General features: G+C 41.7%; 1 protein-coding gene across 1 annotated transcript; it reads right to left on the reverse strand.

Annotated features, from left to right (window-relative positions):
- Positions 1 to 5,638: 5,638 nt before the first annotated feature.
- On the reverse strand, positions 5,639 to 8,360 carry LOC5580296 (glutamyl aminopeptidase). The gene is made up of 2 exons (XM_001662871.2): positions 5,975 to 8,360; positions 5,639 to 5,921 (listed from the first exon to the last, which is right to left on the reverse strand). The coding sequence occupies exons 1-2, from the start codon at positions 8,332 to 8,334 to the stop codon at positions 5,690 to 5,692; spliced, it is 2,592 nt and encodes an 863-aa protein (XP_001662921.2). The 5' UTR covers positions 8,335 to 8,360; the 3' UTR covers positions 5,639 to 5,689.
- Positions 8,361 to 14,068: the final 5,708 nt, after the last annotated feature.

The raw sequence follows: 14,068 nt of genomic DNA on the forward strand, positions 1-14,068 counted from the left end.
AACAACGAGGGGAGCCAACCAGGTGAAATAACGAGCCTCGGAAAAGCCAGCAGAACCAAAGACCAACCGTCAACTGAACTCAGGGATACAAATTCGCATGCAAATGAAATCTAGTTTTCAACCACCATTTTATTTGGATGTCCATCAATATAATCTCATCTGATGTGCCTCATGCATGGCGCACCACAAATCTTAAGCAATTCTACTTCCCTTGCCACTGCTGATCCTGAATCCAAGCAGAAGTCGTTGATCGCCAGCACTCTCAATCCGCTGCTCAGCGTCGATCGATTACCTCCCAGGGGTTGAGCAGAGCACTTTCGTATACAGGCGATACGATAAGGCCAGTGGTGAATATAGGCATGATCATAACCGATCGGTTGTGATCGGTGATATCTATATCTAACTACTATATTCGATAAGAGATAGGAGATAAATGCGTGAGAAAAAGTGGGATGAATAATTTACGCATGTGGAACGTATCTGGGTGTTGCCAGTCAGACCGGCATTTCTGAGTTCAAACATGCCGGCCGCCTTGAAATCGCATAGATTTCAAAATAAAAAATGTAACTAAATTTTGCAATCTGGTGTAGTATACCTAACGCTACCTAAGTCCTTTCCAATGATTACTACTCTTATTATATCTCTTGATGTAAACAAATTTTCTGGTTCAACGGAGACACTGAAATCCTTTAAAGGCCACTTCCGTAAGACTATCGGTGACAGAACATTGACGTACGACGAGCTACACACCGTTGTTCATCAAGTTGCAGCGATCCTAAACTCTAGGCCATTGACACCGCTCAGCAACGACCCCGCCGACTTCACGGCCCTCACACCAGGCCACTTTCTAGTTGGCAGACCTCTCACGGCCGCCCCAGAGCCGGACCTGCAAGAGGTTCCGGAAAATCGTCTGTCCCAGTGGCAACGCACTCAGCATTTCGTCCAGCAGCTATGGAGAAAGTGGAAGTCGCAGTACCTCTCGGATCTCCACAATCGGACGAAGTCATTGGACACGTCATTGGACACCAAGACTGAGTTATGAACCAGATTTTTTACACAATGGGAAAATTTCTAGCTTAGAGAATATTGTCCACTATTCTTCTATTTCTTTTGGTGGTCTATACTCTTAAAATAATCTTGTTCGATCAGGCTTGAGCTGCTTTTTCAAAATGATAATTTGGATATTAAACCAAATTTTACAGTTAAGGAGGAATTTAGGGCCGCTTCCACGGCGATCCCAAAAAAAAAATGCCCTAGGTGAAAGCAGGTCCCATTGTCTAATTTAGTTTTGACATGACGTTCGCTTAGCTTAGCTTAGCTTAGCTTAGACTGACTACACATATCAATGGTTGCTATTCCGTGATTGACCGAAGTCAGTGAAAATGCACAAAGAATCAACTAGAAGATCGGCTGGGATTGGCCATAATCTTCTTCAGTGTGCATAATTCAGTGTCTCTATTTATACAGGGTCAATAACGGCGCCGGCCACGTCCTTGCAGTCAGGAGGAATTGGGGGAAGGAATGTTAGTGTGTAACCTTTGCTATTTGAAGACCGTGTTTGCCTCTGCATCTCCACTAAGGATACTGGGAGGGATGTTTGTTAATGTGGAGGAACGTTGGGTCACAGGATTCACTTTGATAAGCGATTAGACCATGATAAATAATTTGACGCGAGCAACGGATCAAGCACTACTACCTGCTTCGCGATCCGCGCCACTAATTAATCATGCCACGCGAGCGACGCGCGACACGATTGATCCTGCTCACTTCACCCACCTCCGCAGGAGCAAGTGACGCGAGAAAAGGATCAAATACTACTCTAATTTAGTTTTGACATGACGTTCGTAGTCGAAACTATGAAAACTAGTTGAAATTGAGTCAGATTTATATTATTAGTTAGGTAAAAGTTAATTGAAAAGGAAGTTGGGGTCATTTTTACCCGACTCGACCCAGTGACCCACCGGAATAACTCTTTACCGGTAAACTTATCAAAAATTCTATAATGATGATGGATGAAACTAGACATCCATAGGATTCAACTCGAACTAAAACGAAGGCAATCCGTCAAAAATTGCCGAAATGGCAGCAACTTGAACTTTTTTCCATTTGCTTGACGGATATGGGTTACCCAGATAACCCAGAATGTACGTATAATGAAATCACCTTTTGTGTTATGCGAAGCTTATATGTACAAAGTTTCACGTTTAAGATGTCGTGAAAAGGCCTTATACGTACAAAAGTGGAGGCGATATATGTGCATATTTTATATGATGAAACAAAGCATGCAATGCGAGTGTGTATATTTCATTGCGAACTTATCTACACTCTTATGCGACTTAATTTATGGTAACAACATTTATTTGACAGCAGCTACGGATTGATCCGATTTACATTGTGCTAGTATACGGGACGAAACGAAATGTACATATAAACTCAGAAAATAACGTTTCATGCGAGAAAACTCATCGATCAAACGATTTCACCCACCATTTAGTGCGGATGTGATGCAATTTGTATGAGTAAACGATTTCATTTGTAAACTGTTATGCGACTTGTGGTTGTCTGGGTAATGCGACCAACGACTTAAGAATTAAGAAAAAACGACAAAAAATGGACAAAACCAGAAAATTAAGACAATTACATTCACGGGTAGAAATCAGAATCCAAAAACAAGATTATGACTCATGATATCATGATTCCAGCGTGTTTTCATCTTATGAAAATACACCATGATTTGGACTCATGATATCATGAGTCAGATCGCCATAACGCAACACACGCGTTAGGTTTTTGTTGCTGATTGCTTGGAATCATGATTCAAATGTCAAAAATGCTGAGTCGCGCATCCGTTTATGATCGACAAAATAAAAAAAAGTTAAAAATAGCATACATTGAGATCCGAGCCAAGAACCTTCCGATTGTAAGCCACGTACTCTACCACTCAACCGCTTCGTCATCTTGAATTGTGAGTGATCGATACGAATAACATGTAGCAAAGTGCGCCGCTTAGTGTTTTCACACTGGATGTTACACTTATGAAGAATCATGATTATGACTCCAGGAACCATGATTTGTGATCCTGATATTATGACCTAACCAATTTATGAATTTCATGATTTGTAAATCATGGTGTGGGGATCAGATTTTTATCCGTGTTGATAATAAGGGAACCAGATAGCCGTAGCGATAAACGCGCAGCTATTCAGCTAGCTGAGGGTCGTGGGTGTGGCTTAGAATCCCACTGGTTGAGGATTGGAAATTTTCTCGATTTCTCAGGAAAATAGAGTATCTTCGTATCTGCCAGACGATTTAACCTTCGGGCTGTCGCGCTGTTGTACTTTGTACAACCGTTGTGATTTATATGCTATCATTTTGCAACAAAGATATCTATCGACACCAAACCAAAATGTATTCCTCAAGAATCTTCTTAAGAACAATACTCGACAGTTTTTATATACAGTATGGCCCTTTACAATACGGTAAAATCAACAGATGTACATGGAAGTCACATAATAATGAACGCACTATGTACGGTTCGAGGAAACCACAGTTTGAAATCGTCATATCTTAAAATCCAGATAATGTAGAAACTTGGGGTCTTTATTAAAGTTGTTCTGGAGGTAACTCATTTAATTCGGAATTTGACCCCTAGGTGGCACTAGTGGGCATGGAAGTTTTACTTTTGTTTTGCAGATATTTCACGATCCTGACTATTTAGAAGGATACCGTCTTCGGCAAAGGTGTTTAGTAAGTTAAGGACTATAATTTGTCGAGCTAGTTGATTCAAAATTTTGCCACTAGGCGGCGCTAGTGAGCGTGAAACTTTTGTTTGTAGGTATCTCAGGCGCCTGACCACTTAGAAAGATAGTGTCTTCGGCAAAATAGTTCAGTAGCTCAAGGGCTATCATTATTTGAGCCATAAAATAGGGTATTTTGCCACCAGGCGGCTCTAGTGAGCATGAAATTTTTGTTTTGCGGATACCGCAGGATCTCGACTTTTTAGACAGGCACCTTCGACAAAGTTGTTCAGAAGCTCAGGGACTATCATTATTTTGAAAAATCTCGAACTTTAAGGATGAAACAAAGAAAGAATTTGAGCTACTGAACAACTCTGCCGAAGACACCATATTTCTAAGAGATCAGGCTCCTGAGATATTTGCGAAACAAATGTTTTATGCTCACTAGCGCTGCCTAGTGGCAAAATTTTGAATCAATTAGCTCGAACAATGATAGTCCTTGAGTTACCGAACAACTTTGCCGAAGACGTCATCTTTCTAAGTGGTCAGGATCATGAGATATGAGAAACAAAAGTTTCATGCTCACTAGCGCCGCCTAGTGGCAAAATCCCGAATTTCTTGGCTGTAATAATAATAGCCCTTAAACCACTGAAGAATTTTGCCGAAGCCGTCGTCTTTCTAAGTGGTCAGACTCCTGAGATATTCGCAAAACCAAGGGTGTTGTACAAAGTACAACGCGCGACTACTCGCGTTACAAAAATTCGCGCGACGACCGAAAGGTTAAACATGCAAAACTAGTCAATTGGAAAATATAGTTTTCAGTTAATAACTGTGTAAGTGCTAATAAGAACTAAGCTGGGAAGCAGGTTCCGTCGCAGTGGGAACGTAGAGCCAGAGAGAAAAAAAAGAAGAATACATAATAACAAGTGCATTTTCATTTTTTTTTTTTTTTTTTTTTTTTTTTTTTTTTTTTTTTTTTTTTTTTTTTTTTTTTTTTTTATAGACCGCACTCTATAGTGCAATCTTAAATATTTGCAAATAGCTGAGGAAGCCTAAGAAGAAGAACACAAACTCATTCCCAATTGGGCGTAGTGCCAAGAGGAAGAGGAAGAAGATTCGAGCCAAATAGTGGTTATCACGCCCAATGGTATGGGTGCCCTAGTGTGGATGTAGTTGTGAACCTTAGAGGAAAACAACATGCACTCAGTCTCGAAAAACACCCAGAAACCGGGTGTAAATTTTTCAAATTGGGTAATATTTCCATATGCATTTTGATGAGTCTGGAAAGCGTGTGCATGTTTCTTTGAGGAAAACAAAAACAAAATGTGTATGACGAGCGTGTGCTAGTCTACGTGTGTTCAAATGTCACTAAGCTCTATGTACAAAAAGGACTACAATTTCAAGTGTCCGAATGATTCGGCCCTGCAATGCGCAACAGGTGCAAAACCGTTGAACCACCCACACTCGCCTCATTGACGCATCGACAGCGGAGGGAAACTGTTCCGATAACAAATTCAGCCCATAAATTAGCGCGCGCAGTACCGAAGAGCAAATAGCCATCTTTCCGATGATGATTCGAAATGTGCTCCGCTAGGATTGTGTCGTCTGCTCTGTTGACACTACAGGAAAGGATGCTGCAAAAATGGGGTCGATACATACACATGAAGGGGACCACTTGTTGATAGGGCAGGTGATGGTCATTGATTCTTCGAAGCCCGAAATAGCGAATTCCCCTGGGTAAACGTGAACAGCATTACAAATATGGGGAAAATTCACTTATCTGGTCAAGCGGTGGAGGCGGACAAGGTTTGCTGCTCAATTTGGTCAGCTGTTTATGAAATTGACGCGTGTTCTGGAAAATATGGTGGTATTTCATAGGAATGAAGAAATATTCTGGCCGCTAATTGGAAGTTGTCTTTGTATTTGTTTTACATTTAAGAATTTGTCACATGTTACTGTGAATTCGTTAACATCGGATGAGAAACTCGAATTTCCGCAAGCTCTTTCAAAATGTCATCAACGCGACTTTGTTGCAAATCCAGCAAGTGATGCAAAGTAGAACGCTGATCTTCGCTGATTACTTTCAATCGATCGATAAACTGCCGATACAATTGTTGGTGATGCGGTTTGTAAATATAGTGGATGACTTCTTTTAAGAATCCATCCAGCTGATCAGCATCGATGCTACAATGAATCCATTACAGTATTAAAGTCTTAACATCTACGCAAAAACTCACCTGGTCTGTAGGTTGTATAGTTTATCAAACAAACTCTCCACAAATTGATCTGAGGCAGGATTGTTCATTTCCAGCTCTGCCAACACCACATTAAGCACTTCCGGACACTCAAAGTTCTCCAATAAATTATCCAAAAATTCATCAAAATCTTCCGGTTCGCTGAAACACTTCTCTAAGTCAGCGTTCTGAAGCATTTCGATCAAAAATTTTGCATTGCATCGCAGCTTAACCATAAAATCTGGAGACATTATCTGGGCACATAACTCAAACCTTATCTCCGTCCTTCCGACCCGCACATTTGTCAATTTCAAACGTTCGTCCCATACCAAGGCCCTTTGGCGAACTCGACGGCTTTCGATACGCGTATCGTTCCGGAACAGCTTCAACATATCTAGTGTCAAGTTCCGGGCCAATTGTTGCACAATCGGTTCAAGTTCCGATCGTCCTTTGACCATATGAAGAAGCTTTCCCAGCGTGCGATCGCCCATCGCTGCAAGCCACGGAAGTGGATCTGATTCTGTCCTGAGCAATTGCAGCATCGCTTTCAAAGGCCCAAAAGTGTTTCCATGATTCCAGAATAATGCAAAGGCGTCATCGATTAGCTTGGCACGAGCTATACCGTCCAAACGGTTCCAGTTTTTGATAATTGCTTCCCACCCTCGTTGGCAGTAGCTTACCCGATAGAAACCGTATCCTCCATTGTTCACCAACGGTAGATCGCCATCCATTACCACAGTGATGGCATCCGTAGCATCTGAGAACCAACCTGCAAACCGTTCACCCAGCTCATAGCTACTGTAGAAAATCGGTATCCACCAACGGGATCCATTGCAGTTCCACGTATCACAATACTTACGCTGCGTTAGTCGATAGTAATTTGACTCACCAATCATCTCAACGTGGACAACCGGATGACCGGCTTGAGTTGCCCAAGAATGGAAAATCTCAGCAACGTGAGCTTCCAGCGGTAGCATGTGTTCAGCAAATCTGTGAAGACTTAGGTACAGCTTGTACGGATCCGCTGTTCCGAAGCGATCATTCGCAATATAGTCCTGAACTCCAGCTTTGAATACTTCCTCTCCCAGCGCAGCTTCCATCATTCGTATGACGCTGGCTGCCTTATTGTACACTATCTCTGCCGTATAGTGCACCCCGATCGCTTCAGGACTTTCAACGTAGTTTGACATTGGATATGTCATTGGACCAGCATCGAAATGAAGGGCATCCCATCTGTCGATAAAGTTTTGATGGTTGATCAGAATCCATGCTTCGGGAAGGAACTCTCTGGTCAATTTGAACGACATGAACGTGGCGAATCCTTCCTTTAACCACAAATGTTCCCACCAAGTCAGCCCCACAAGGTTCCCGAAAAATTGATGAGCCACCTCATGGGCGATTAGCCTTACCGACTCGACTTTGTCCCAATCATCAGCTTGCGAGTTCACCACTAGAGCGTCCGTGATGTACAGAATCAAACCCCAATTCTCCAAACCACCGAAGAAGTAATCGATACCGACCTGATCGAGCTTGCTGAAGGGATACTTCTGTCCGGTATAGTTCTGCAAACCATCCACGGAAAACCAGGTCGCTCGGAAGGCGAACTCGAAATCTCCTTCTTGCTGATCATTCGGCGGAGTAATCATACCGATCTTCAGTCCATCAAAGTCCCGAACTTCTTCGTCAAACTTCGAAATGATGAACGCGACCAAGTAGCTCGCCATCGGTGGTGTTCGTTCGAATCGCACCAGCTTCCTATCCCCATCTACCGCCTGAATCTCCATCAATTCTGCGTTGGAGTGAACGCTATAGTCCTTGCCACATTCAACCTCCACGTCAAACGTCGCCTTGAACATCGGTTCGTCATAGCACGGGAACGCTTTGCGGGCGTAAATCGGTTCGAAGACTGTCACTGCGTAGAACTCTCCCTTCTGGTACTCTTCCAGGAAGAACCCCGTGCGATTACGCTGCATATGGCCACCGAAACTGATCGTCAGTTGGTACTGCTCGCTCTGGTTCAACATCTGTTCGGTGTAGATTTTGAGGAACTGCGTCTCGGTTTCACGTTCCTTGGATCGCACTTCGACCGACTCGCCAGATTCGAGCGCCTGAAGAATAATTTGTTTGATTTCTAAGTTCTCGGCCGCGTGCAAGACAATCAAATCCGTTGGGTAATGAACGACGATGGTTATGGTGACCTGTCCGGTGTAGTTGTCCGATGATCCAAGGTCTGTGTTCATCTCGATTCGAAGAACGTAATGAGATGGAAACGTACTATCCGGTAGACGATATTTGGTTGCATTGGCGACCGTTTTATTTAAAAGAAATGGGACTAGCAAAAGCAAAGCCTGAACGTAGATCATCTTGATCTTGATTAGAATAACCGTTTAGAAGTAGATCGTACACTATTTATAGGAACTTTTTAAAGGTTTAAGCATTACGGCAGAAAATTATGCGATCGTAAATTATTATCGTCTGTTTTATGGACAATTTATGATCGACGCTCCATAACTGAGGTGATAAAACTGGTTAATGTGTTGAAAATATTGCACTTAAACTCACACATATAATTTGATGATTGTATGCTATACTTGAATGCGGAGATTATATTTCACATTTAATAGCCAATCAAAAATTGCTGTCTTTGGAATTTCGGGCATGCTTTCACTAAGTGACAATAAGACCTAAAAAGTTTCCCCTGAGAGCTTTGGGTGTTTTCTCTAGATAGCTCGATAGGTTGCCTCAATAAGCTTGGGAAAATTTGCCTTCAAAACTAAGGGAAACTTCTTTTGAATACTAAGTAAGGTTTCCATATTAAACTTTGTACGGTTTCCTCTGAAGCTTGGGACGACTTCCTATGGAAGTTTAGGAAGCCTACACCTGGAAGTTTGAGTAGGCTTCCTTTGGAGCATAGGAAAGCTTCCTCTGGAAACTTGAGAAGGCTTCTTCTGCAAGCTTCGAGAGAGTTTATTTAGAAACTTGTGAAGGATTCCTCTAGTGTTCAGGTAGACTTCCTCTGGATACTTGGGAAGACATCTTCTGGGAGCTAATGAAGGATTACTCTGGAAACGTGGGAAGGCTTGGTTTGGAAGTCTGCGAAGGTATATTCTGAAAGTTGGCGAAGCTACCTCTAGAAGCATGCAAAGAATTTCTGGAAGCCTGTGAAGGCTTTTTCTGAAAGCTTGTGAAAACTTCCTTCTAAAGCTTGGAAATGCTTCTTTCGGACTTCCTCTACTGCTTAAATATGCTTTTTCTGGAAGCTTGCGATGGCTCTGGAAACTAAAGAACACTTCCTCTGGAAGCTTGGGAATGTTGCCAGTTTAAGCTTAGGAACGTTTTCGCTGAAAACTTGCAAACGCTTGCTCTGGAAGCTTATAAAGACTCCTTCTGGAAGCATGGGAAGTCTTACGTTGGAAACTTGGAAAGATTTCGTGTGGAAGCTTGGAAACGTTGACCGTGGTAGCTTGGTGAGGTTTCCCTTGAAAGTTTGTGGAGGGAAGCCTTCCTACCCAGTGAACCACGTATCGTATAAGAATGTGCTTCCAAAATCACATATTCGTACGTCAAAAATCAGAATCGCACAAGATGTCAAATTAAAAGTTATCAATGTCAACACAAGTTGTTTATAAATCCCCAATACGATTCATCCCAGACAACCAGCAGTCGCATAACGATTTACGTGAAAAGTCGTTTATTTGTACACATTGCATCACACTCGCACTACATGATGGGTGAAATCGTTTGATCGATGAGATTCCTCGCATTAAATGCTATTAAATGAGTTCATATGTGCAATTCGTTTCGTCCCGTATACTTGTACAAAGTAAATCGGATTAATCCGTAGCAGCTGTCAAATCTTTTTTGTTATGATAATTCAAGTCGTATAAGAGTACAAATCAGTTCGCAATAAAATCTGCACACTCGCATTGCATGTTATTTTATTTATGTACGTATATAGCCTCCACTTTTGTACGTATAAGACCTTTTCGCAGTGAAAATTTGCACATATAAGCATCGCATAATGCAAAAGGTGAATTCGTTATATGTACATTCTGGTTGTCTGGGATAAACGACAATCTGTGTTGCCAGCAAAACATGTCGTAAATAGTGCAACATAGAATCACGTTAAGTTGTATAAACTGTCAGATCATTTATCAATCCAGAAAGCATCATATGAAATCGTAATAACCAAGGCGAGTCCAATTCTCTAAGGTGTTATCATTTGGCGAGAGTGGCTAGGAGGCCATCTTTAACTTGCTGGCCGTTTTGTTTGCAAACATTACTGCCTGGCCCGGATGATGCTGAAACTGAAACTAACTGTGCTGCCATCAGTGTGGATGAAATTGTCAAAATGAAAGAAAGGAGTAGAGCAAAACGAAAGAAAGGAACAGTGGCGACCTTATTACAATAATTCTTGGCAACACTGTTTCTCCAACCAAACAAGAGTCAATCTCTCAACTACCTTTTTCAGATGTTTGTAAACAAAACGGCAAGCCCTTCCTCACCTACCCGGTCTGGTTTTCTCCACAAAGTGAGCATAATGGGACACCTTAGAGAATTGGACTCGCCTTGGTAATAACTTAGCAAAAATTGCCACCCAAACTTGGTATCTGCTGACGATGGGCCTCAAAGAACAACAAAGCAAGTGTCGCTGTACATGAAACCTGCATTCATATTGGCAAATAATCACGTTTCTGTTATGTAACCCTTGGTGATACAGGATCAAGGTCTCCTATTCCTAATCCAGAGGTCCCGCGTTCGAGGCATGCTTGAATTTTTTTATTCCTTATTTTCGTCCAAATTTTGTGGCATCGTATTTCTGATCGTAGAAAGTCTAAAAAGTCGTGCCAAGCACGTATATAGCCTCCACTTTGGTAGGTATATAGCCTTTTCATGCATTCTATACGACTGAATTGATTCATATGGAATGATGTAGGGTAAGTGTACCAGTTATGGCCATAGTGGTTCCCTATTTCGCCATACGTGATATTTTGAATGTCTTCACATTTTGAAAAGTTATGTGTGTTTTAGCAGTTAGATATAGGATATATCTTGATGTTAAAACATTAAACAAAAATGAAAATTCGAAAGTTATCGAAGTTATGCATATGGCTAAATAGCGAACCATATAAATGGTACAAAATAAATAAATGGTACATTTTCCATATAACAAAAGTTATACAAACCAAAATGTTGACTGGGTGCTACCTCCAGAAGCTTACGATGACTTCTGGAAGCTTAGAAAAGCTTCTTCTGGAAGCGAGGCTTCTTCGGGAAGCTTGCGAAGCCTTCCTCGATAAGCTTGCAAATGCTTCCTCGGAAGCTTTCTCGGAATGCTTCCTCGGGTAGCTTGCGAAGACTTCCTTGGGAAGCTTGCGAAGGTTTCCACGGTTAGCTTGCGAAGGTCACTGCTGAAATGCGTCAATATAAATATAGGGTGTCGCATGACTTTTACATAGATGCTTCCCTTACTGTCATCGATCGGTAAGACAATGACAGAGATTTCCAAATTTTCAAATTTTCAAATTCTCTTTCATTTTTTCGTCGCTACGGCTTGTGACGGAATTGTAAACTTGACTTATTTCATTATCTAGTATGATTGTTATTTATATCGCTAGAATCATGGAAGTATAGCCACGTTACTTATCACTTATCTCCTGAAATAATCAAAACAAAAGATAAATTATTTATTTATTTTTAATTAAAAATATTAAAATTGCCCTCATTAGATTTCCGTCATTGCGAGTTGACGAAGTGAGCACATAAAATATACCTTCGTCAAGCAACAGTGAAAAGACTCGTTTCGTCAGTGATGCAAGTCGATCATGATACTTAACAGCCCTGGCAAAGCCTTTCTCGAGAAGCTTTATAGGCCTTTTTATTTGACAGGTCCGTCTATGCATTTGTTTACATCGGTGGAGGACCGGTGCTAACACGGGCCTGTCATTTCCATAGAAGAACTGTCAAAGTGCTTCGAGATCAGCTGATTTCAAACGTCAAATGGAAAGGCCTACCGAGACCGACAACAATTCTCGAAGACTTATTCAAACAGACTCAAGTCAGAAAAGTTAACAAACTTACTCTATCAATCCTACGTGTTTCGCAGACGAAATTATACACGTTCCGCTCTAAACCAACTCGATTTTTCACTTTTTGAATGTTTAATTTCTGAATTTACAAAACGACGAAAGTAAGATTCTTCAATTTCGCAACCTAACCACTACTTTCGCCACTCCGTTGTATGGGAGACAAAGTGACTTAACCACGAATCAAAACAAAACACTACTTGAGTCTATTTTAAACTGGTACAAAAACGTCGTAAGTAACTGATTGAAACGGCTTATCATTTTATCAAACAATTTTTGTGGGAAATGATAGGAACTACCTAGTTTTTTAACGCGAGCTGATTGCATGCAAAATTTAAGCGATGTACACGGTAAAAAAAATGTTTAAAATGGGATTAATTTTAAAACAGTTTTTGAAGAAAGGTGGTGATTCTTCTTAATTAACTTTCTCAAAACCGTGTGAAAGTTACTTACGTTGAATTGAAAAAGTAATCGAGAATTGCTGGATCATTGGCCAAACGAACCCCCAATCGGCCGAACACCTTCACCCACGGCATAAAAATTAACAAGACAGGCTCTTTACTGATGTAAATATCAAGTTTGATTGTGAACATGTGACGTCACTCCTATTGTACCATATACCTTCCGGACCAGCGCTGCCAGATGATTTGATAGAAAATCTGTATCCACGAGGTTAAAAAATCTGTGTCTCATACAAAAAAATCTGTGTCCATACAAAAATTGTTGAAAGAAAATCTGTGTTCCATACAAATTGAATCTGTGTCAGAATAAAAATATCTGTGTAATACAGAGAAATCTGTACATCTGGCAGCCCTGTTCCGGACCACTAGATCATTTTTTTCGCAAATTTGTTCGAGGTGGATAGGAATGACGTCGTCAAATAGCTGTCAGTTTTCGGAATATATCACCTTCTTAACATAGTACACCGTGCCTTCACCTGTGCTGACAGATGGAGGTAGCAAAACGCAATGGACCGATGCACGTGTTCACTAATTTGATGTTTGAGCGGTGCCGAATTCACCTCCCCCGGACACCTGAATCGTCTGAAAGTGATTGGGGGAGGTCTGAAGGATTGAGTTTTTATAGCGCTGATTTTGTCGAGCCTTACGCCATCGCTTGGCAGCTTGATCAATGTGATCGAGAACAAACCGGCACAATAACGAACGGAGGATTTTGTGAAGAGCAAGCTGCGGGAAAAGTGACGACGTCATCTCGAGTGCAGCGGTGGTAATGTGCACGGCGACGAGAAAGTGTTGCAAAGAATGAAGTCTAACAAGACGAATAAGAAGAAGCAATTTGTGTGTCACTACTGCAAGGAAGAGAGACATTTCCGAAACGATTGTCCGAAGGTCTTAGGTCCGAAGCTGGCTAAAACGCGACATGAGAAGAAGAAATCAGCAGATGGTAAGGCGAATCTGGCCGCTGAGGTACCGGATGGAATGGAGATGTGTCTAATGGCTGTGACGGCCTCTGGCACAAACCGGTACTTGGACTCCGGTGCAATCATTTCACATGACCAGCGACAAGAATCTACTGAAGGACGTGAACTCAGCAAAGCAGCCGGATATCAGTTTGAGCGTGCTCTTATCGACAGGGGTAGTGAATATTCCAGTGCATCGTTGAAGACGTACCTGGCGGAGAATGGCATCATCCACAGCCGCACGGGAAGGCGGAACGTAAAAATCGGTATGAAGTGGAGATGGTGAGGTGCTTGCTGGCGGAGTCTGATCTTGACAAGAAGTACTCGAGAGCAGCGTACTGCTAACTAGTTGCAGAATCAGCTACCAACTTCTGCTGTTGAGAAGACGCCGTACGAGCTGTGGCATGGGAAGAAGCCGTCGTACTCTCTTTTTAGGATCTTTGGATCCGAAGCATACGTTCATGATGATGATGATATAAGCTGCCATTTATTGTAGCAAGGTATCCACCGGTAGCAATGGTCTGTTCCAACAAAACAATTTGATCAAGATTGTATGACTATTTGTATTCAATCATACTCATGACTGAAGGG

This window comes from Aedes aegypti, chromosome 1 (assembly GCF_002204515.2).
Source record: "Aedes aegypti strain LVP_AGWG chromosome 1, AaegL5.0 Primary Assembly, whole genome shotgun sequence".
Lineage (NCBI taxonomy): Eukaryota > Metazoa > Arthropoda > Insecta > Diptera > Culicidae > Aedes > Aedes aegypti.